Source organism: Neoarius graeffei, chromosome 2, assembly GCF_027579695.1.
Source record: "Neoarius graeffei isolate fNeoGra1 chromosome 2, fNeoGra1.pri, whole genome shotgun sequence".
Classification (NCBI taxonomy): Eukaryota; Metazoa; Chordata; class Actinopteri; order Siluriformes; family Ariidae; genus Neoarius; species Neoarius graeffei.
In genome coordinates this window covers 107,402,534-107,424,495 of record NC_083570.1, presented here as the reverse complement: position 1 = coordinate 107,424,495, position 21,962 = coordinate 107,402,534, and the positions used below count along the sequence as shown (strand labels likewise).

At 39.6% G+C, this 21,962-nt stretch overlaps 1 protein-coding gene across 3 annotated transcripts in view; it reads right to left on the bottom strand.

Annotated features, from left to right (window-relative positions):
- anxa6 (annexin A6) overlaps positions 1–21,962 on the bottom strand; it is a 106,915-nt gene that overhangs the window by 16,170 nt on the left and 68,783 nt on the right. Inside the window, exons 16-24 of one of the 3 annotated variants that reach the window (XM_060915340.1) lie at positions 19,557–19,651; positions 19,362–19,475; positions 16,538–16,628; positions 10,154–10,233; positions 10,015–10,068; positions 9,516–9,609; positions 8,997–9,092; positions 8,847–8,905; positions 4,088–4,225 (exon numbers count right to left, since the gene is read on the bottom strand). In XM_060915340.1, coding sequence (XP_060771323.1) covers positions 4,088–4,225; positions 8,847–8,905; positions 8,997–9,092; positions 9,516–9,609; positions 10,015–10,068; positions 10,154–10,233; positions 16,538–16,628; positions 19,362–19,475; positions 19,557–19,651 — 821 coding nt within the window. Of the gene's footprint in view, positions 1–4,087; positions 4,226–8,846; positions 8,906–8,996; positions 9,093–9,515; positions 9,610–10,014; positions 10,069–10,153; positions 10,234–16,537; positions 16,629–19,299; positions 19,476–19,556; positions 19,652–21,962 lie in introns of those variants that run through there. The other 2 variants (XM_060915341.1, XR_009654102.1) reach the window with 2 other exon arrangements.

Genomic DNA, 21,962 nt, shown 5'->3' with positions numbered 1-21,962 from the left:
CTTTCCATTTTGCTATAATGGATTTAATGGTGCTCCGTGGGATATTCAAAGTTTAGGATATTTTTTATAACCCAACCCTGATCTATACTTCTCTACAACTTTGTCTCTGACCTGTTTGGAAGCTCCTTGGTTTTCATGTTGCTTGCTTAGTAGTGTTGCAGAGTCAGGGTCCTTCCACAACAGGTTGATTTATACAGACATCATGTGACAGATCATGTGACACTTTGATTGCACACAGGTGGATCTTAATCAGCTAATTATGTGAGTTAGTGAATTGGTTGGACCAGCTCTTATTTAGGGGTTTCATACGAAAGGGGGTGAATACTTATGCTCACTCCAGATTTCTGTTTTTCATCTTAATTATTGTTTGTGTCACAATCAAAAAAAATGTGCACCTTTAAAGTGTTAGGCATGCTGTGTAAATCAAATAGTGCTAATCCTCCAAAAATCCATTTTAATTCCAGCTTGTAACGCAACAATACAGGACAAACACCAAGGGGGATGAATACTTTTGCAAGACACTGGAAGGTAGAAGAAACTCCTGTATACAGTGGTGCTTGAAAGTTTGTGAACCCTTTCAAATTTTCTAGATTTCTGCATAAATATGGCCTAAAACATCATCAGATTTTCAAACAAGTCCTAAAAGTAGATAAAGAGAAGCCAGTTAAACAAATGAGACAAAAATATTATACTTGGTCATTTATTTATTGAGGAAAATGATCCAATATTACATATCTGTGAGTGGCAAAAGTATGTGAACCTCTAGGATTAGCAGTTAATTTGAAGGTGAAATTAGAGTCAGGTGTTTTCAATCAATGGGATGACAATCAGGTGTGAGTGGGCACCCTGTTTTATTTAAAGAACAGGGATCTATCAAAGTCTGATCTTCACAACACATATTTGTGGAAGTGTATCAAGGCACGAACAAAGGAGATTTCTGAGGACCTCAGAAAAAGTGTTGTTGATGCTCATCAGGTTGGAAAAGGTTATAAAGCCATCGCTAAAGAGTTTGGACTCCACCAATCCACAGTCAGACAGATTGTGTACAAATGGAGGAAATTCAAGACCATTGTTACCCTCCCCAGGAGTGGCCAACCAACAAAGATCACTCCAAGAGTAAGGCATGCAATAGTCGGCAAGGTCACAAAGGATCCCACGGTAACTTCTAAGCAACTGAAGGCCTCTCTCACATTGGCTAATGTTAATGTTCATGAATCCACCATCAGGAGAACACTGAACAACAATGGTGTGCATGGCAGGGTTGCAAGGAGAAAGACACTGCTCTCCAAAAAGAACATTGCTGCTCATCTGCAGTTTGCTAAAGATCACGTAGACAAGCCAGAAGGCTATCGGAAAAATGTTTTGTGGAAGGATGAAACCAAAATATAACTTTTTGGTTTAAATGAGAAGTGTTATGTTTGGAGAAAGGAAAACACTGCATTCCAGCATAAGAACCTTATCCCATCTGTGAAACATGGTGGTGGTTGTATCATGGTTTGGGCCTGTTTTGCTGCATCTGGGCCAGGACGGCTTGTCATCATTGATGGAACAATGAATTCTGAATTATACCAGTGAATTGTAAAAAAAAATGTCAGGAAATCTGTCCATGAAGTGAATCTCAAGAGAAGGTGGGTCATGCAGCAAGACAACGACCCTAAGCACACAAGTCGTTCTACCAAAGAATGGTTAAAGAAGAATAAAGTTAATGTTTTGGAATGGCCAATTCAAAGTCCTGACCTTAATCCAATCGAAATGTTGTGGAAGGACCTGAAGCGAGCAGGTCATGTGAGGGAACCCACCAACATCCCAGAGCTGAAGCTGTTCTGTACGGAGGAATGGGCTAAAATTCTTCCAAGCCGGTGTGCAGGACTGATCAACAGTTACCGGAAACGTTTAGTTTCAGTTATTGCTGCACAAGGGGGTCACACCAGATACTGAAAGCAAAGGTTCACATACTTTTGCCACTCACAGATATGTAATATTGGATCATTTTCCTCAATCAATAAATGACCAAGTATAATATTTTTGTCTCATTTGTTTAACTGGGTTCTCTTTATCTACTTTTAGGGCTTGTGTGAAAATCTGATGATGTTTTAGGTCATATTTATGCAGAAATATAGACAATTCTAAAGGGTTCACAAACTTTCAAGCACCACTGTAGATTGGCGAGGTTACACATTGACACACACTGATTTTTGCACTGCTCTTTTTAAATTTGTCGTTGACTTCAGTTTCTGACTCTTTATTATTATCATCAACACCCGTAATGTCTTAGGAAACAGCCATGTGTCCATTGACTTAATGTCACTTGTAAAATTAATTGTCAGTTTAATAAAAATATCATTTCTCACTCACATCTCTCTCCTTTAGGATCATAAAGACACACATTCTAAGCTACATTATTATAATACAACATTCAAAATCCTAGATGACATTCAAGTTAGTTGTTTTGTATTAATCTCTTAAGTTTTTGAGGGTGAAAATACCCCGGGGGCTCCCGCCCTGAAACAGAGCTCCCTTCAGTCGCTTGTCGGCTGACAGCGCTTTCAATTTAGTGGTTTCTGTTTTTTTTTTTTTTGTTTGTTTGTTTGTTTTTAACCGACCCCATATTACTGACGCTGCCTGATGTGCTCAGGGCTCTGAGTGTGCCTTCACCGTGCCTGTTTTGGCCTTTAAATCATCTTCAGTGCTTGAAGAAGCTCGCACTGTGATTGGTTAAAAGCTTGGCGCTCATGTGGTCATTATGTGGAGTTGACTTTGTTGTGAAGATCAGACTTTGATAGATCCCTGTTCTTTAAATAAAACAGGGTGCCCACTCACACCTGATTGCCATCCCATTGATTGAAAACACCTGACTCTAATTTCACCTTCAAATTAACTGCTAATCCTAGAGGTTCACATACTTTTGCCACTCACAGATATGCAATATTGGATCATTTTCCTCAATAAATAAATGACCAAGTATAATATTTTTGTCTCATTTGTTTAAGTGGGTTCTCTTTATCTACTTTTAGGACTTGTGTGAAAATCTGATGATGGTTTAGGTCATATTTATGCAGAAATATAGAAAATTCTAAAGGGTTCACAAACTTTCAAGCACCACTGTATATACTGGATCTAGTTACAGGAGTTAGTTGGTGTTATTCCAGAAGGCAACCATGATTGTGAAACAGCCCGTATATTGGTACATAGCTGGAGATATGTTGTATGAAAATGTCTAATAATCATATAATTAGTTGTGATATAATAATAATAATAATAATAATAATAATAATAATAATAATAACCTCAATTCATATCTTATTAGTTCTAGTCCTTCATGTTATAAAAATTTATTATCTAAGTGGCATTAAGTGACTTCTGCTTTGGACTTATGGTTATAATTTAATGTTTTACCTATTAAATGTCCCGAATAATGGGAATAAAGATGCAAAAAGATGCAAAGATTGCACTAAACATGTTTGTCGTATGAATTTTCAACCTGGTTAAAAAAAAAAAAGGATTGTAATTCATAACATAGTCTTTGTCTCTTCGGTGAAGTTTTGTCTGCATGTAAACACTCAGATGTTTAGCAGCTGTGAAACACTGCACAAATAGTTCCTGCACCATCTGCCAACTCACGACGTCGATTTTAGAGTTTTTAAAGATGTCTGTGATTTTTGTGGAACGATACAGAATCGAAACTCTTTTGCATTGCTTTGCTCCGACATTATTTTGCACTTTTTTCAAACCCTATCAGTCAGAAACCCGTTTTAAATGCAGGTTATTATTTATCTTCAAAGGGAGTTTTGATGGTGGAGCCGGTGTAGACCTGTTAAAGCGCACTTCCTGTCTGGGCGCTCTGCACCAATCCGAGGCTGCACGCTGAGGAAGTTGAGCACGCTGGGGAAATTCCTAAACAGCTGAGCTGAGCACACACACCACAGAAACCTGCTGTGCTCTCCGTTCCCCCCTCTGCTCCAACCCCAAAGAGGATGTGCAACGTTCACACATGTACAGAACAGGACGTCTTGCAAACATGTCCTTCATTCATACATACACAACACAAACACACACACACACAATGCTGAAGAATAGGGACACTTACGACCATTGTTTCTACCTGGATGAACTCGTGCAGGGAGGCATCATGAGTGTCCTTGAACTCTTTACGGATGTTGAAGAGGTCGATCTCAGAGCGAGACACCATGATACGAATCAGGGCTCGGTCGTCCGTGCCCAGGCCCTGCAGAGACAAAAACAATACGGTTGCACATTTATTTTATTATGTGAATCTAAGCAAACCCAGCGAGGGTTGAAGGCTTGTTTACCACATGCCAAGTTAATGCCTAAGACCACACAATCCACATACACAACATGACCTTTAGTGGCTCGAGCTATAACTTCCTGTGTATTATTGAGGGTAATTAAAATCATCAGAACCAGCTAATGTTTGTGAGCGTGTGTATTAATACCACAATAAATTTCCTTGCAGCGTGTGAAGCTCAATTTTACACGCACAAAATTCTAGCATCTCAGAGATCTGCTGTCTTGATTAAGAGTTACACATGTATGTCTACTCAGATTGCATTCTCACAAATCTGCTCATAAACGACGTCCTGACCTGTTCCAAATTCCCAGATTGATGTGACACAGTGCACTGTGAGATGATTTTGGGATGAGTTTTAGTTATAATGTAAAGTTTTTAGCCAGATTTAGCATCATATAAATTGTGATGATGTTTTTGAAAGGTTTTTGTTAAAAAGTAATGTAAAGCAAAGAGAAGGGGTTTTGATTCCATCAGAAAGCATTGGAAGGGTTTTGGCTATGATGTAATTCAGGGGTTCCCAAACTTTTTGGCCAAATGACCCATAATGGACATTATGAATATATTGCAACTTCAAAGCCTTGACCATCTGAAGTTTTATTTTAAATTCCAGAGTCCTGTGAAATTTTAATATTTTATTTTGTCAGTAACATTCAGTATGTGTAACTTAAGTGACCAAAAAGCAAAGGAATATTCCCTGCACTGGCTAAGCAGTCTAATAGGGAAGGGTGAACTAGCATTTCTTGACAGAGCTTTGCAAAATACCTGAAATACATTGGTAGTGTTTTGATTATAATGTAATGGATTGGGAGCATTTTGGTGATAATGTAATGGATTGGGAGTGTTTTGGTGATAATGTAATGGATTGGGAGCGTTTTTAGTGACAATGTAATGGATTGGGAGCGTTTTGGTGATAATGTAATGGATTGGGAGCATTTTGGTGATAATGTAATGGATTGGGAGTGTTTTGGTGATAATGTAATGGATTGGGAGTGTATTGGTGATAATGTAATGGATTGGGAGTGTATTAGTGATAATGTAATGGATTGGGTGATAATGTAATGGACTGGGAGTGTTTTGGTGATAATGCAATGAACTGGGAGCATTTCGGTTATAATGTAATGGATTGGGAATGTTTTGGTTATAATGTAATGGACTGGGAGTGTTTTGGTGATAATGTAATGGATTGGGAGTGTATTGGTGATAATTTAATGTATTGGGAGTGTTTTGGTGATAATGTAATGGATTGGGAGTGTTTTGGTGATAATGTAATGGATTGGGAGTGTATTGGTGATAATGTAATGGATTGGGAGTGTATTAGTGATAATGTAATGGATTGGGTGATAATGTAATGGACTGGGAGTGTTTTGGTGATAATGCAATGAACTGGGAGCATTTTGGTTATAATGTAATGGATTGGGAGTGTTTTGGTGATAATGTAATGGATTGGGAGCATTTTTGGTGATAATGTAATGGATTGGGAGCGTTTTGGTGATAATGTAATGTATTGGGAGCATTTTGGTGATAATGTAATGGATTGGGAGTGTTTTGGTGATAATGTAATGGATTGGGAGTGTATTGGTGATAATGTAATGGATTGGGAGTGTATTAGTGATAATGTAATGGATTGGGTGATAATGTAATGGACTGGGAGTGTTTTGGTGATAATGCAATGAACTGGGAGCATTTCGGTTATAATGTAATGGATTGGGAATGTTTTGGTTATAATGTAATGGACTGGGAGTGTTTTGGTGATAATGTAATGGATTGGGAGTGTATTGGTGATAATTTAATGTATTGGGAGTGTTTTGGTGATAATGTAATGGATTGGGAGTGTATTGGTGATAATGTAATGGATTGGGAGTGTATTAGTGATAATGTAATGGATTGGGTGATAATGTAATGGACTGGGAGTGTTTTGGTGATAATGTAATGGATTGGGAGCGTTTTTGGTGATAATGTAATGGATTGGGAGCGTTTTGGTGATAATGTAATGGATTGGGAGTGTATTGGTGATAATGTAATGGATTGGGAGTGTATTAGTGATAATGTAATGGATTGGGTGATAATGTAATGGACTGGGAGTGTTTTGGTGATAATGCAATGAACTGGGAGCATTTCGGTTATAATGTAATGGATTGGGAATGTTTTGGTTATAATGTAATAGACTGGGAGTGTTTTGGTGATAATGTAATGGATTGGGAGTGTATTGGTGATAATGTAATGTATTGGGAGTGTTTTGGTGATAATGTAATGGATTGGGAGTGTTTTGGTGATAATGTAATGGATTGGGAGTGTTTTGGTGATAATGTAATGAATTGGGAGTGTTTTGGTGATAATGTAATGGATTGGGAGTGTATTGGTGATAATGTAATGGATTGGGAGTGTATTAGTGATAATGTAATGGATTGGGTGATAATGTAATGGACTGGGAGTGTTTTGGTGATAATGCAATGAACTGGGAGCATTTTGGTTATAATGTAATGGATTGGGAATGTTCTGGTTATAATGTAATGGATTGGGAGTGTTTTGGTTATAATGTAATGGATTGGGAATGTTTTGGTTATAATGTAATGGATTGGGAATGTTTTGGTTATAATGTAATGGATTGGGAGTGTTTTGGTGATAATGTAATGGATTGGGAGTGTTTTGGTTATAATGTAATGGATTGGGAGTGTTTTGGTTATAATGTAATGAATTGGGAGTGTTTTGGTTATAATGTAATGGATTGAGAGTGTTTTGGTGATAATGTAATGGACTGGGAGTCTTTTGGTTATAATGGTATGGCTTGGGAGTGTTTTGGTGATAATGTAATGTATTGGGAGTGTTTTGGTTATAATGGAATGGCTTGGGAGCGTTTTGGTTATAATGGAATGGCTTGGGAACGTTTTGGTTATAATGTAATGGCTTGGGAGTGTTTTCGTTATGATGTAATGGATTGGGAACATTTTGATTATAATGTAACGGCTTGGGAGTGTTTTGGTTATGATGTAATGGATTGGGAGTGTTTTGTTGATAATATAATGGATTGGGAGTGTTTTGGTCATAATGTAATGGATTGGGAGTGTTTTGTTTATAATGTAATGGATTGGGAGTGTTTTGGTGATAATGTAATGGATTGGGATTGTTTTGTTGATAATATAATGGATCGGGAGTGTTTTGGTGATAATGTAATGGATTGGGAGTGTTTTGTTGATAATATAATGGATCAGGAGTGTTTTGGTTATGATGTAATGGATTGGGAACGTTTTGGTGATAATGTAATGGATTGGGAGTGTTTTGGTGATAATGTAATGGATTGGGAGTGTTTTGGTTATAATGTAATGGATTGGGAGCGTTTTGGTGATAATGTAATGGATTGGGAGTGTTTTGGTGATAATGTAATGGATTGGGAGTGTTTTGGTGATATTGTAATGGATTGGGAGTGTTTTGTTGATAATATAATGGATTGGGAGTGTTTTGGTGATAATATAATGGATTGGGAGTGTTTTGGTTATGATGTAATGGATTGGGAACGTTTTGGTGATAATGTAATGGATTGGGAGTGTTTTGGTGATAATGTAATGGATTGGGAGTGTTTTGGTGATAATGTAATGGATTGGGAGCATTTTGGTGATAATGTAATGGACTGGGTGTGTTTTGGTTATAATGTAATGGATTGGGAGTGTTTTGGTTATGATGTAATGGATTGGGAATGTTTTGGTGATAATGTAATGGATTGGGAGTGTTTTGTTTATAATATAATGGATTGGGAGTGTTTTGGTTATGATGTAATGGATTGGGAACGTTTTGGTGATAATGTAATGGATTGGGAGTGTTTTGGTGATAATGTAATGGATTGGGAGCATTTTGGTGATAATGTAATAGATTGGGAGCGTTTTGGTGATAATGTAATGGATTGGGAGCGTTTTGGTGATAATGTAATGGATTGGGAGTGTTTTGGTTATAATGTAATGGATTGGGAGCGTTTTGGTGATAATGTAATGGATTGGGAGCGTTTTGGTGATAATGTAATGGATTGGGAGCATTTTGGTGATAATGTAATGGATTGGGAGCGTTTTGGTGATAACGGAAGGGATTGGGAGTCTTTCGTATATTGGGTGTTTTGTTTATGACTTAATAATTGTGCTATTGACATATTGGGTCAGTTTTGGTTCTGACATTACATAATACACTTCTAATACACTCAGTCCAACATCCTAATCAATCTTGACTCCCATTCTCAAAGTATTGCACCACAAAGATCATCATTATATGGTAGATACCACATTGAACAATCTCTGTTTTGGGGAAAGTACATTTAAATTAGTTTATAGCTTGGGAAGCATGAAACTGTAGCTCGCTGGGCCTTTACAGGACTTGACCTCCATGACTTATATGATGGACTACAACTTAATGGTCTGACATCAGCACTTTAGACATGCTAGAATTATCTGGAAAAGTGAATTTTGCAAATTTATCAGCCTGAGTGGAGATTGTATACTACTAGTCCTTGATTGCAATGAAAGATTTGTTATTATTATCATGACCCTGGTCCTACCTTCATGGCTTTGTACAGGCGGTCTGCAAAGTAAGATGGCTGATTCTTCACACTCCGCACTAAAAGAATGAAAGGCATCAATGTTGTAAAATACTGAATGAAGAACAAACCAGCTGCTTTTCACTTAGCTTAACAGTCCAAAATTCATACCAATAGCAAACATGGCATTTTTGACATCCCCGGACATCTCCTTCTTAATGATCTGTTCAATGTCCTTGTTGGAGCACTTGACAAATTCCTGGAACACTGTGGACCAAGAATTAACCATAGTGTTATCATATTACCACCAGAGAACATAGCCAAATTATACCCTCTCAGGGCCATATTCAGAGTTGGTGCCTTCGAAAGTTACATTATTATTTATGCAAATATATAATCATATTCAGACTTGGGTCACGCACAATCAAATTTCTGGGCTCCCCATTCAGCACCCGTGTGAACCAAAACCTGAGATCTGCAAACACAGACTTATCTCCTGAGTATCTGTTTTCCATCCATCCACCCATCCGTTATCTCTAGCCGCTTATCCTGTTCTACAGGGTTGCAGGCAAGCTGGAGCCTATCCCACCTGACTATGGGCGAGAGGCAGGGTACACCCTGGACAAGTTGCCAGGTTATCACAGGGCGTATCTGTTCTCCTTTAAGACAAATAGCACGAATAAGTGCTACCTTTTCTCAGGTGTGGGAAACTCCTTGTGCACAGGATGCTCATGAACTTATCAATCCTTTCATCAGAGTCGGCATTGCACGCATCTGCCAAAGCCTGAAAACCAGATAGAGAAGTTGTTCAGTCCAGAACTGGCACATGACACCCTTCTCTGAAGTGGATTGCTCAAAAATTCTCACATTGCTAATAATAAATAAAGGAAACTTTCTTTGAGGCCTTTTGGCATCGTCCAAATCCACTAGAATAGAATTTGACCAGCATGCATGATGACGTTAATGTAATCAGTAATAAGTAATAAGTGCTGCCTTTAAGGAAGCCTTAACTTGAACTTGGTTCCTTTTTTCAGCTATACTTAGAAATGTGACATCAGTTGGACCCAAAATTAACTCAGCCAGTTTCGAAATACATTTCTGTGGTGTTTTATCAAATAGAATCTAGCCTACGATATGCTAGGACAACTAACGTCTGCGATATCTGTGATATCTGTCATGTCCTACTCACTTGAGCATCTTCCAAAACTTTGGCCATGTCAGCTTGACCTTCTTCACGAGCTCCCTGCATACATACATACAGTTACTGAGAACATTTCTAAAGTTTTACCATGTGTGTGTGTGTGTGTATGTGTGAGCCAATGCCTAACCTGCGCCAGGGAAACCAGGATGCGACAGAAGTGTCCTGAAGTGTCCGAATGAAGGTCATTTTCCAGACTGGTCTTATAGGCTGTGGTGAGAAATAAGGGGTGAAATGAAAACCCTTCCTACTTTCTGAATGTAAACGCTGATAAACAGTGGTTTAAGGTTGGTATGAAGTTCATCAGACTGTGAAACCTTTCTAAAGATAATAATAATAATAATAATAATAATAATAATAATAATAGCTTCTCAAGATCAATAAGTCTAGTTAGTGAATCAAAATGTAAACCGCTGGATTTAAAAATGTATTAATACAGAATATGAAAAGAATGTAATCACATGCTGCTGGTGCCTTGGTGCTTTAATACTGTTTTTAACACAGTCTGATTGACATTTCCTCTTACGGGAATCCCCGCCACCATCTTACAGGCGGTGCCATTACTTTATCAGCTCTAGTGAAGTTTGGTAAACGAGACCTCAAAAGCCAAAGTCAACATATCTCCAATATATCCATTACATACTGTATACTTCATATAATGCATTACAGTCTGATGAATTTCTCTGCCAAATCAATAAAACATTTCTCAACCACGCTCCTATCATCCATGAAAATGCTCACTCATTATAAAAAATGACATTCAAGCATTCCCCCCCCCCTTTTTTTTTTTTTTTTACATTTTTAAGATTGATATCCAACTCGTAAAATTGATCATGACATTCAGGAAAGTATTTCAAAGGTTCCGGTAAGGATAAAAAGAAAATACTGTGATAAACATTACATTAACATTTCCATAATGTTCTTTTTTTTAACTAGCAATGTTTTCCTTGCAGCATGTGTGTTTTTAGAACGTTATAGAAACATTATTTCTACAGCATTACAATCTAATCTGAGACACGTTCGAAATTTGAACCGATGTTATGGTAATGTTAGTGCAATGTTTGAAAAAAGTTTGCTTGACAACGTTTATACAAAGACAAGATTCCCGGTGAGACAAAACGCAACATTAAGCGTTACGTTAAAAAAGAAAAAAAAAATTCAGAACACACAGAAAACGTTGAAGTAGTCTGAAATAATGCAGACCAAAGTGTAATGACAATGTAAGGTATTTCTTTCCATAGAAACCAGTACTTCCATAAGTATCAGTGATAGCTGGATGTAGAAGGAGGGGGATGGGAAACATGACCTAATGTTAGTTGATAATTTTTTATTTTTTTACACAGTAAAAGTCCTTACAGATTAAAGGAAAAGTCTTTGTTCTTGGAAGGAAGGTTATGGATAAATACATTTTGGTCTTTTTGGTGATAGTGATCATGAATTGTGTACCAAAAGCTCAAAGCAGTCACATGACTTGAACTAATGCACATAAAGAAATGGCAATAGGTGCATTTTTACTGTAAGAAGTTCAATAATTTTTATGTCATGGTGAAATACGGGGGTGGCACGGTGGTGTAGTGGTTAGCGCTGTCGCCTCACAGCAAAAAGGTCCTGGGTTCGAGCCCCGTGGCCAGCGAGGGCCTTTCTGTGCGGAGTTTGCATGTTCTCCCCGTGTCTGCGTGGGTTTCCTCCGGGTGCTCCGGTTTCCCCCACAGTCCAAAGACATGCAGGTTAGGTTAACTGGTGACTCTAAATTGACCGTAGGTGTGAATGTGAGTGTGAATGGTTGTCTGTGTCTGTGTGTCAGCCCTGTGATGACCTGGCGACTTGTCCAGGGTGTACCCTGCCTTTCGCCCGTAGTCAGCTGGGATAGGCTCCAGCTTGCCTGCGACCCTGTAGAACAGGATAAAGCGGCTAGAGATAATGAGATGAGATGGTGAAATACCAGTACCTAGTTAGATAATATTATACTCGCTATCAATCGTAGTTTATAAAAGTCCTTGGGCTTTGTGGTAGAGATTATATATCGTATGTAAAAATGGATGTTAAAAAAAGTTAAATGTTAAAAATATTGCATAAATCAAATGGCAAATTTCTGAATTTGTGTCCATTTCATTTTCAGGTTGTAAAAGTGCAAAATATGAGAATATTCTAAAAAACACAAATACGCTCTTTCAGTAAACATCAGAAAAAATATGAAGTGCTGAATCTCCAGTCCAAAAAAAGAGCAAGTTACCTGATTTGTACGTGTAAAGAATAAACTCGCAACTCATAATAATGTATTTTTGTACTTGTGACATTTTCTTCTTATTATTTATCTTATTATATATACATACACTGTACATACACTCACAGGCCATTTTATTAGGAGCACCCAGCCATCCACCTGCAGCTGTTTGATGCAGTTTTCTAATCAGCCGATCTCTTGACAGCAGCATGATGCATCATATCGTCCGGATACAAATCAAGAGCTTCAGTTAACGTTCACAGTGTTCAAACATCAGAACAGGAAAAATTGTGATCTCACAGTGAAGTGTGACTTTCTTTCTTTCTTTCTTTCTTTCTTTCTTTCTTTCTTTCTTTCTTTCTTTCTTTCTTTCTTTCTTTCACTGTGGCATGTGGCACTTGGTTTGAGCCAGATGGACTGGTTTGAGTATTTCAGAAACTGCTGATCTCCTCCTGGGGTTTTCACACATCAACAACAGTCTCTACACTGTAAAAAATGATTTGTTGTTTTAACTTAAAAAAGTTAGTGCAAGGGTTGCCTTAAGGGCTGACTTAAAATTTTGAGTTCACTGAAATTAATATAGTAAGTTCACAACAATTTAACTTACTATGTGAATTCCAGTGAACTCAAAATTTTAAGTCAGCCCTTGCACTAACTTTTTTAAGTTAAAACAACAAATATTTTTTTTACAGTGTAGAGTTTGCACAGAATGGTGCGGAAAAACAAAAAACATCGTGAGGACCAGTTCTGTGGGTGGAAACAAACGCCTTGTTGATAAGAGAGGTCAGAGGAAAATGGACAGATTGGCTCGAGCTTTTTTTTTTTCCCCCCCAGGAAGGATATAGTAACTCATATAAATCACTCTTTACAACCATGGTGAGCAAAAAAGCATCTCAGCATGCAGATGTTCAGCTAGGTTTGTTCACTCGAGTCTGTCTGAAAAGTTACAACAGCTTCATGCCTTACAGTTTGTTTAATCAAACACAAGTCACTTTCACAACAACGAATGAGTTGAATAGAAATGCTACGGAGGTTTGGCGTCATTGTGCATACACTAGAAAATTGTTTTCCCAGTGTCCAGATGGTCACTTTAGAACAGATCTTCTTTAGAATAACAGCAGATAAGGCTAATTTGTGATTTCCAAAGAAATTGTTCGGGATTTGTTCGGATATTTTGAATATCTCATCTCATCTCATTATCTCTAGCCGCTTTATCCTGTTCTACAGGGTCGCAGGCAAGCTGGAGCCTATCCCAGCTGACTACGGGCGAAAGGCGGGGTACACCCTGGACAAGTCACCAGGTCATCACAGGGCTGACACATAGACACAGACAACCATTCACACTCACATTCACACCTACGCTCAATTTAGAGTCACCAGTTAGCCTAACCTGCATGTCTTTGGACTGTGGGGGAAACCGGAGCACCCGGAGGAAACCCACGCGGACACGGGGAGAACATGCAAACTCCACACAGAAAGGCCCTCGCCGGCCACGGGGCTTGAACCCGGACCTTCTTGCTGTGAGGCGACAGCGCTAACCACTGTACCACCGTGCCGCCCGTATTTTGAATATATTAATAAATAAATAAAGCTAAAATGCACATAAATCATGAAAAACGACCAACAGGAAGTATTTATTATCAGGTTGTTGGGTTTTTTTCATGGAAATGGAACTAAGTGTAAACTAAATGCTAGCAGTAATTGTCAGGAACACTCAGGTAAAGTACAAATTGTTTAAATTTATTTTCACGTATTGGAAGAAAGTACAATTGCATCCTCTAGTTTCCACCTCACACAAAGGAGGTACAGCTTCTATGTAAGATATCATGTCATATATATGTTTTATTTAGTATTTATTGACTTTATTGATTGGATCTCATCGTCCTCGTCAGTGTTTGATCCTACTCAAGTAGTTTTTTGACCTTTAGTTTTACTCCTACTTGTGTCATTCGTTTTATTTAAAGTAAACATACTGTATTTGTGCTACCGTGAGGTTTCGGATGCTCTACATACCCAACTCTGCTAACCATAAACCAGCTTGAATCAGCAAAGAATTAATGCTGCTTGAAGCTGTTTTTTTTTTCCCCCAGAAGGAACTGCATTTACATAAAACAACTGGTGAGATTTTAATACTTTATTCCACAAGTTTATTCCCAGTTACAGCAAAATTCCACCACGAACACAGTAAATGTGTGAATAATAAATATTTGTTATGTGTTTAGTGATTAGATTCGTAATTCTGGTGCTGATGTGCTGTATTTTCATTGTTCCTATGAGAAGTTAAAGGTTGTGTGTTGCTCTGATGTCACAGGAGGACATTGTTATTGCTAATTGTAGTGTTGTTACGATGACATTTAATATGAGAAGAAAAAAAAAACTTCCAATGATCTTTCAACTGTTAAGATTTCTTTATTTATTCCACACCTTTGTCCTGGATGTGGCCACTCACACACATCACTAGATGATACCCGTTTCCTGATTCATGAAGGGAAGTGGACAAGGGTGTATTTGAGATGATAATGCCTCAGAGCTGTGAGGTGGGGTGAGATGAGGTGTGTGATGCTCCCCCCTGGAGGATGTTATGAATATAACACATTACTGTATTTACACTGATCAGCCATTATAACATTAAAACCACTGACAAGTGAATAACATTGATTATCTAATTACAGTGGCACCTGTCGAGGGGTGGGATATATTAGGCAGCAAGAGAACAGTCAGTTCTTGAAGTTGATGTGTTGGAAGCAGGAAAAATAGGCAAGCATAAGGAGTGACTTCAACAAGGGCCATATTGTGATGGCGAGATGACTGCATCTCCAAAATGCCACATCTTGTGGGGTGTTCCTGGTATGCGGTGGTTAGTACTTATCAAAAGTGGTCCAAGGATCCAAAGGACAACCCGTGAACCAGCAACAGGGTCATGGGTGTCAAAGGCTCATTGATTCGCATGGGGCATGAAAGCTAGAACATATGGTCCAATCCCACAGAAGAGCTACTTTAGCACAAACTGCTGAAAAAGTTAATGCTGGCTAAAACAGAAAGGTGTCAGCGTTAACGTTTTCAGCAGTTTGTGCTACAGTCGCTCTTCTGCCTGTTTGTGAAGGTACCACTGATATCTTCTTCTTCTTCTTTTGGCTGCTCCCGATTAGGGGTCGCCACAGCGGATCTTTCATCTCCATTGCTCCCTGTCTTCTGCATTCTTCTCTACCACACCTGCCACTTTCATGTCCTCTCTCACCACATCCATGTATCTCCTCTTTGGCCTTCCTCATTTTCGTTTGCCTGGCAGCTCCAACTTCAAAATTCTCCTTCCAACATGCTCTGCATCTCTTCTCAGGATGTGCCCGTACCATCTCAGTCTCATCTCTCTTAGCTTAATTCCCAAGCTCTCCACATGTGCTGTCCCTCTGATGTGCTCGTTCCTTATCCTGTCCAACCTCCCATCGCAAACCTTAACATCCTCAACTCCGCCACCTCCAACTTTGCCTCCTGTCTCTTCGTTAAGGGTACGGTCTCCAATCCGTACATCACAGCTGGTCTCACTACCGTCTTATACATCTTACCTTTCACTTTTGCTGGGACTTTCCTATCACAAATGAAGGTACCTCGAAGGTACCACTGATATACTGGGGCATATATTGGGATTTCATTAAGGTGACATCTCTTCCTAGGAAGTCCATGCTTATTTGAGCAGGCCAATGCAAGGCCTCATTCTGCACAGGCTACAACAGCGTGGCTTCAAAGACACAGAGTGCATGTGCTTGACTGGCCTGCTGCCAGTCAAGCTGTGTCTCCTATTGAGAAAGGTGTCAGCAGTAACTTTTTCAGCAGTTTGTGTTACAGTAGCTGTTCTGTGAGATTGGACCATATGGGCTAGCCTGCTCCATACCAGGAACACCCTACAAGATATGCCATTTTGAAGATGCTCAGACCCAGTCATCTAGCCATGTCAATTTGTCAAAGTTGCTCAGATCCTTATGCTTGCCCATTTTTCCTGCTTCCAACACATCAACTTCAAGAACTGACTGTTCTCTTCTCTTGCTGCCTAATATATCCCACCCCTCGACGAGTGCCAGTGTAATAAGATAAGCAATGTTATTCACTTCACCTGTCAGTGGGTTTAAACACAAACAGCTCTTGGTTGCTTCTGCAGAAATAATCACTGAACCCAGCTCTCTACAGGACACGCAAGCTGTCCGGTCCTGGTCTCAAGCAGAAGTCTACCAATTTCTTCTCAGTATTCAGTGATTATTTCTCTTGATAGTTGTTTTTCTTGGGTTCATGTCTCACCTTTCTGATAGGCAGCACACATGTCCTTGAGCTCCTGATTGCTCCTCGTCACCAGGATCTCAATTAAAGAGTGTTCATCTGTCCCAGCACCCTACACACACACACAAGTAGGATCATTACACTGAAGGAAATAAGCTGAAGAATTACATCGTGCTACTGTATAACTCATCTGGGTCCAAAATGAAGAGTTTTACAACACACTGCTTGATGACTCGTCTGATCTAGCTGAATAAGTCAGCAATATGAAAATCAGAATCAGATAGTCATGAATTTCTCTTCTCAACACAACCACAGCGAGTGCTCTTTTCAGATCATTTTGTTTTGTGTTTGTCTTGATATTTCCATCTGTCCTGTCTGCACGCCTGTCCTTCCAGGGATTGGTGTGTTACCTGATCGTCTGCACCTTTTCTGTGTTTCAATCCTTGACTAGTTTGCTTAGTTATACCCTCCTGTATCTGTGTCTTATCGCAAAGTCTTATCAAACTATTTGTCTCTGCAAATAGAATCACGCCATTTTCAGGCTCGGGTGTGTTTAAGTTACAAAGCGGGGGGAAAAAAATGGGACGCCTCCATGAAAGCGTGTGTGTTTTGTGAGTAACAAGCTATCCAGCTAGTGATTATGAGTTTATGATGTATTTATATTCTCAAAATGGCACATTAATAATAATAATAATAATAATAATAATACTTTATTTCTTAAAAACGCATTTCAAAAACTCAATGCTTATGGCAGCACAAGAACAGGCCATAAGCACAAGAGCCATAGAGGCCAGGATCTACCAGAGTAGATCAGACCCAGGATGCAGACTGTGCAAAGAAGCCCCTGAAACAGTCCAGCACATAGTAGCAGGGTGTAAGATGCTAGCTGGATCAGCGTACATGGAGAGGCACAACCAAGTGGCTGGGATAGTATACAGGAACATCTGCAACCAGTATGGAATAGAAGTACCCAAGTCCCAATGGGCCATACCACAGAAGGTGGCTGAGAACAACAGGGCCAAGGTTCTGTGGGACTTCAGCTTCCAGACTGACAAACAGATCCTGGCTAACCAACCGGACATAGTGGTGGTGGACAAAGAGCAGAAGGGGGTGGTGGTGATAGATGTGGCGATCCCAGCTGACGCCTACATCAGGAAGAAGGAACATGAGAAACTTGAGAAGTATCAAGGGTTGAAAGAGCAGCTGGAACGGATGTGGAAGGTCAAGGGTTGCGTGGTCCCCGTGGTAGTGGGGGCACTTGGGGCAGTAACCCCCAAACTGGGAGAGTGGCTCCAGCAAATCCCAGGAACAACATCTGAAGCCTCAGTCCAGAAGAGCGCAGTACTAGGAACATCGAAGATACTGCGCAGAACCCTCAAACTCCCAGGCCTCTGGTAGAGGACCCAAGCTTGAGGATGACATGGATACCACCCCCCCCACCCCCCCGCCGGGGGTGAGAAGGAGATTTTATATATATATATATATATATATATATATATATATATACACACACACAGGGTTAGTCAAATTATGTTAACACTTAAATGGTAGAAACCATTTATTCACAAAACATACATCATATGTGCAGGATGATTTACAGGACGGTCTCAACCTTAATTATTGTTTGTGTTACAATAAAAAAACAATCTTCACCTTTAAAGTGGTAGGCATGTTGTGTAAATCAAATGGCGCTAACCCCCCAAAAATCCATTTTAATTCCAGCTTGTAATGCGACAAAACAGGACAAACACCAAGGGGGATGAATACTTTTGCAAGGAACTATATTTGTATATTTAAGAAAAAGGCCTATTTATAAACAAATGGTAGAACGACTCGATATATACATATTCTAAGATATCTCGTGTTAAATCTTGGAAAGATGTGTCTTTAATTTGGACTTAAAAATTTCAATACTTTATGAGTTTTTCAGTTCTTCTGGTAAGGAGTTCCAAGTTTTCGGTCCTGCTACAGCAAAAGCTCTATCACCAAAGGTAACTGACCAGGATACAGGAAAGACTTTTGTTTAATGATCGCAGGTTATGAGTCAGCTTGTAAGGCTGCATCAAGTCAGAAAGATACTTTGGTGCAACATCTTTGGAAATCAGGGCGGCACGGTGGCATAGTGGTTAGCACTGTTGCCTCACAGCAAGAAGGTTCTAGGTTCGAGCCCAGTGGCTGATGGGGGCCTTTCTGTGTGGAGTGTACATGTTCTCCCTGTGTTTGCATGGGTTTCCTCTGGGTGCTCTGGTTTCATCCAAAGACATGCAGGTTAGGCTAATTGGTGGCTCTAAATTGACTGTAGGTGTGAATGTGAGGGTAATGTGTCCAGGTTGAACCACAGGTGTATCAGAGAACCTATGAGGGAAACTAATGTGTCGATGTTGACTGATCGAAAGTAAATGCCTCGATAGAGTCATTTACAGTTGTGAAGTGAGGATTTATTTACTGTTGGCAGCCATGTTGGTGTTGAGGAGACCTTCATGGACAAGAATTCCAAGTTGAGAGGGCATTTTTTTGTTTTTATTTTTTTTCCTTGACCTTTGCCTGTTTTATGAATTGTTTTAGCTCATTTCTGTCTGTCTGTCTGTCATGTGACCCCCCCCAATGGACACCGCCTATGATTGACTCTTCGATCAGTGAAGTAGACATTGAGTGTCAGACTTTCGTCCTGCCCTCGCTAAACACACCTTACACCTTTAAAGATAAAATCACAATCACACAGGAACAGTTAAAAGGGGGGACAGAAAGAATTGCGGGGGGTGCCAGAACTTTCTACTTCTCACCAACACAGGGTCTGATTTGTCTCTTCTGTTAGGAACTGTATAAGGCAGTGGTTCTGCTGTACCTCCATGGCCTTCTTCATCATTTTTGCGTCAAACTCAGCCGGAGTCATCATCAGGCCCATGATGAGACGGCACAGGTTCTTGGAGAGCTCCGACTTCAGGTCCGCCATGAGGTCCTGCAGAGAGCCGGAGATAATCATCAGCACACCACATCAGAACACAGCAGTGACACAGCTGCAGTGAAGAGGATGACTCACTCGGCCCAGCAGCGATTTGAAGACCTGCCTGAGCTCCTGCCTCTGAGCGTTGCTCCTCTTGGTAATGATGTTAATGATGGTGTCCTCATCCGTTCCTGAACAAACATGGGGAGATTGCGGGAGATTGTTAAAGAAATGAGTAGCTGAAATTTCCTAACTCTTAGACTCAGACTCTTGAGTCCCACATGACAGCAGACCAGAATAATTAATTACTGGCCACTGTATTGCTATATATAATTGATTAATGATATTTTTTAAAGGTAGACTGCCTTTCAGATTTTTCAAGTGTAGGTCATTAAAAGAATTTTTCCGACAGCCAATTATTTTTCTTTAGTGGATCGAAAGCTACTGAATTCGAATCACAGACTTCCAATTTTATTAGTTTTTTAAAATAGAACAATTAATGAATTTAGGGCCACACGGCCCTAAATTCTCCGCTATTTTTTCCTGCTTCACCATGATGCAATTCAAGATACTACGTCATGCATCACGTGGTGGGCTTTCCCTGTTCGCGCAAGGCATTGTGGGATACAAATTTGAAACAGGAGAGAAAAATGTAGGGCGTAAGTGTGTGAATGAGATGTGAAAGACCGACTACAGTAACGGAAAGCGAGAAGAAAAGACATTATGTTAGATACAAAGGAAAGGAAATGCAGGACCAAACTAATAAATATTGGCGGTCAGTGAGCATCTCGGTGTGATCTCGTTTAGCGACAGAATGATGGAACTGTCAGTGCACGGTCAAAGGTAAACCTGTAGATGGCAGTAATGTAACACTGTGGATGCCAGCTGCCGTAAAACCCAAAAGAAGAAGAAGGTAAACCTGCGCATGCGCACACACACGGACTTCCTCTGTCTGCTTGACTGTGCGAAGCGAGCGATTTCATGCACATTATTTGCTTTAATCCCCTCAAATTAAATAACTTCCCAGCCACAGAATGACCTGATATTTTGTGAGATATTACAGAAATAAACATGCATCACAATGACCACATTTCAGAGAGAACTAAATTTCACCGATTTTATGAAATCGAAAGGCCGTCTAGCTTTAATGAATTAATTAAAAGTCTTACTAAACTACAGAAAATCAAATCTTAGCAAGTGAAATTATCTTCAGTGCAGTCGGAGATATTTAATAATACTTATTATTAAATATCTTACTGACTTCATGTTAAAACTCTTAATGTTATAGTCATGTTGTCTGTTGTTGCCCAAATGAGGAGGATGGGTTCCCTTTTGAGTCTGGTTCCTCTCGAGGTTTCTTCCTCATGTCGTCTGAGGGAGTTTTTCCTTGCCACCGTCACCACGGGCTTGCTCATTGGGGATAGATTAGGGATAAAATTGGCTCATGTCTTGGGTCATTCAGATTCTGTAAAGCTGCTTTGCGACAATGTCTATTGTTAAAAGCGCTATACAAACAAACTTGACTTGACTTATTATTCGATAATTATTATGAAATTAGAGGGAAATTATAAGGTTAAGCTCACTTTTAGAGATTATATTAGCATACTTGTTGCACGTCGCTCTGGATAAGAGTCTGCTAAATGCCATGTAATGTCATGTAATGTAATGTATCTTGGCTTTTTTTTCCAGCATTTACTTATTAAAATAGGCACAATGACAAAGACGAGATACATTTGACTACATTCCAGATATTTTCACCTTCTAATCAAGCATATTTTTCGGTGTAGATGTAGTAGACTAACTAATAACCATCGACTTAATACTCTAATAACTAATAGCCTCACTAGTCTAAGGCCCTGTCCACACGGCAACAGATTCAGGTGAATCCGATAAAATTGTTTATCGTTTCGGCCTGGCGTCCACACGGCACTGGCATTTTGGGTGCCCCAAAACGAAATCTTTTGAGAACAGGTTCCAGAGTGGAAAGATCTGGCAACGGCGCCGTTGCGAAGTCGTCTGGATGAGTAGAACGGATTTGTTTACGATGATGTCACAACCACATGTGCTTCACGCCGGGTAGAAGTGTAACGAACTCGATGCGAGTTGTCAACAAATCCTATAACTTGGTTCAGTAAACGCGCTTACAAAATATTTTCACTGTGAATATTTATTGTGTAATGGTGCAAAGTGAGAGAGAGAGAGAGAGAGAGAGAGAGAGAGACTAGCCCTTAGGGCAGAGTCAATCCCGCCAGCAAAAATAGGGAAAAAAAGGAGCGATCTCACCTCTTCAGATGTTGGTTTAAGTCCTACAATACATTCCTCAAAAAGGGCGTAGAAGAACAAATCAATCCATCAACGTGTAGCATTCAATTTATTCCGGACCATTAAAGATGCCGCCTTCCGCGTAGAATCATATGTCATCCTCGCCGCCATATTGGATGGGTCAAAGTGGAGAATAAAGATGCCTCATTCATGTGCTGTGTTTAACTGTACCAACAGGTT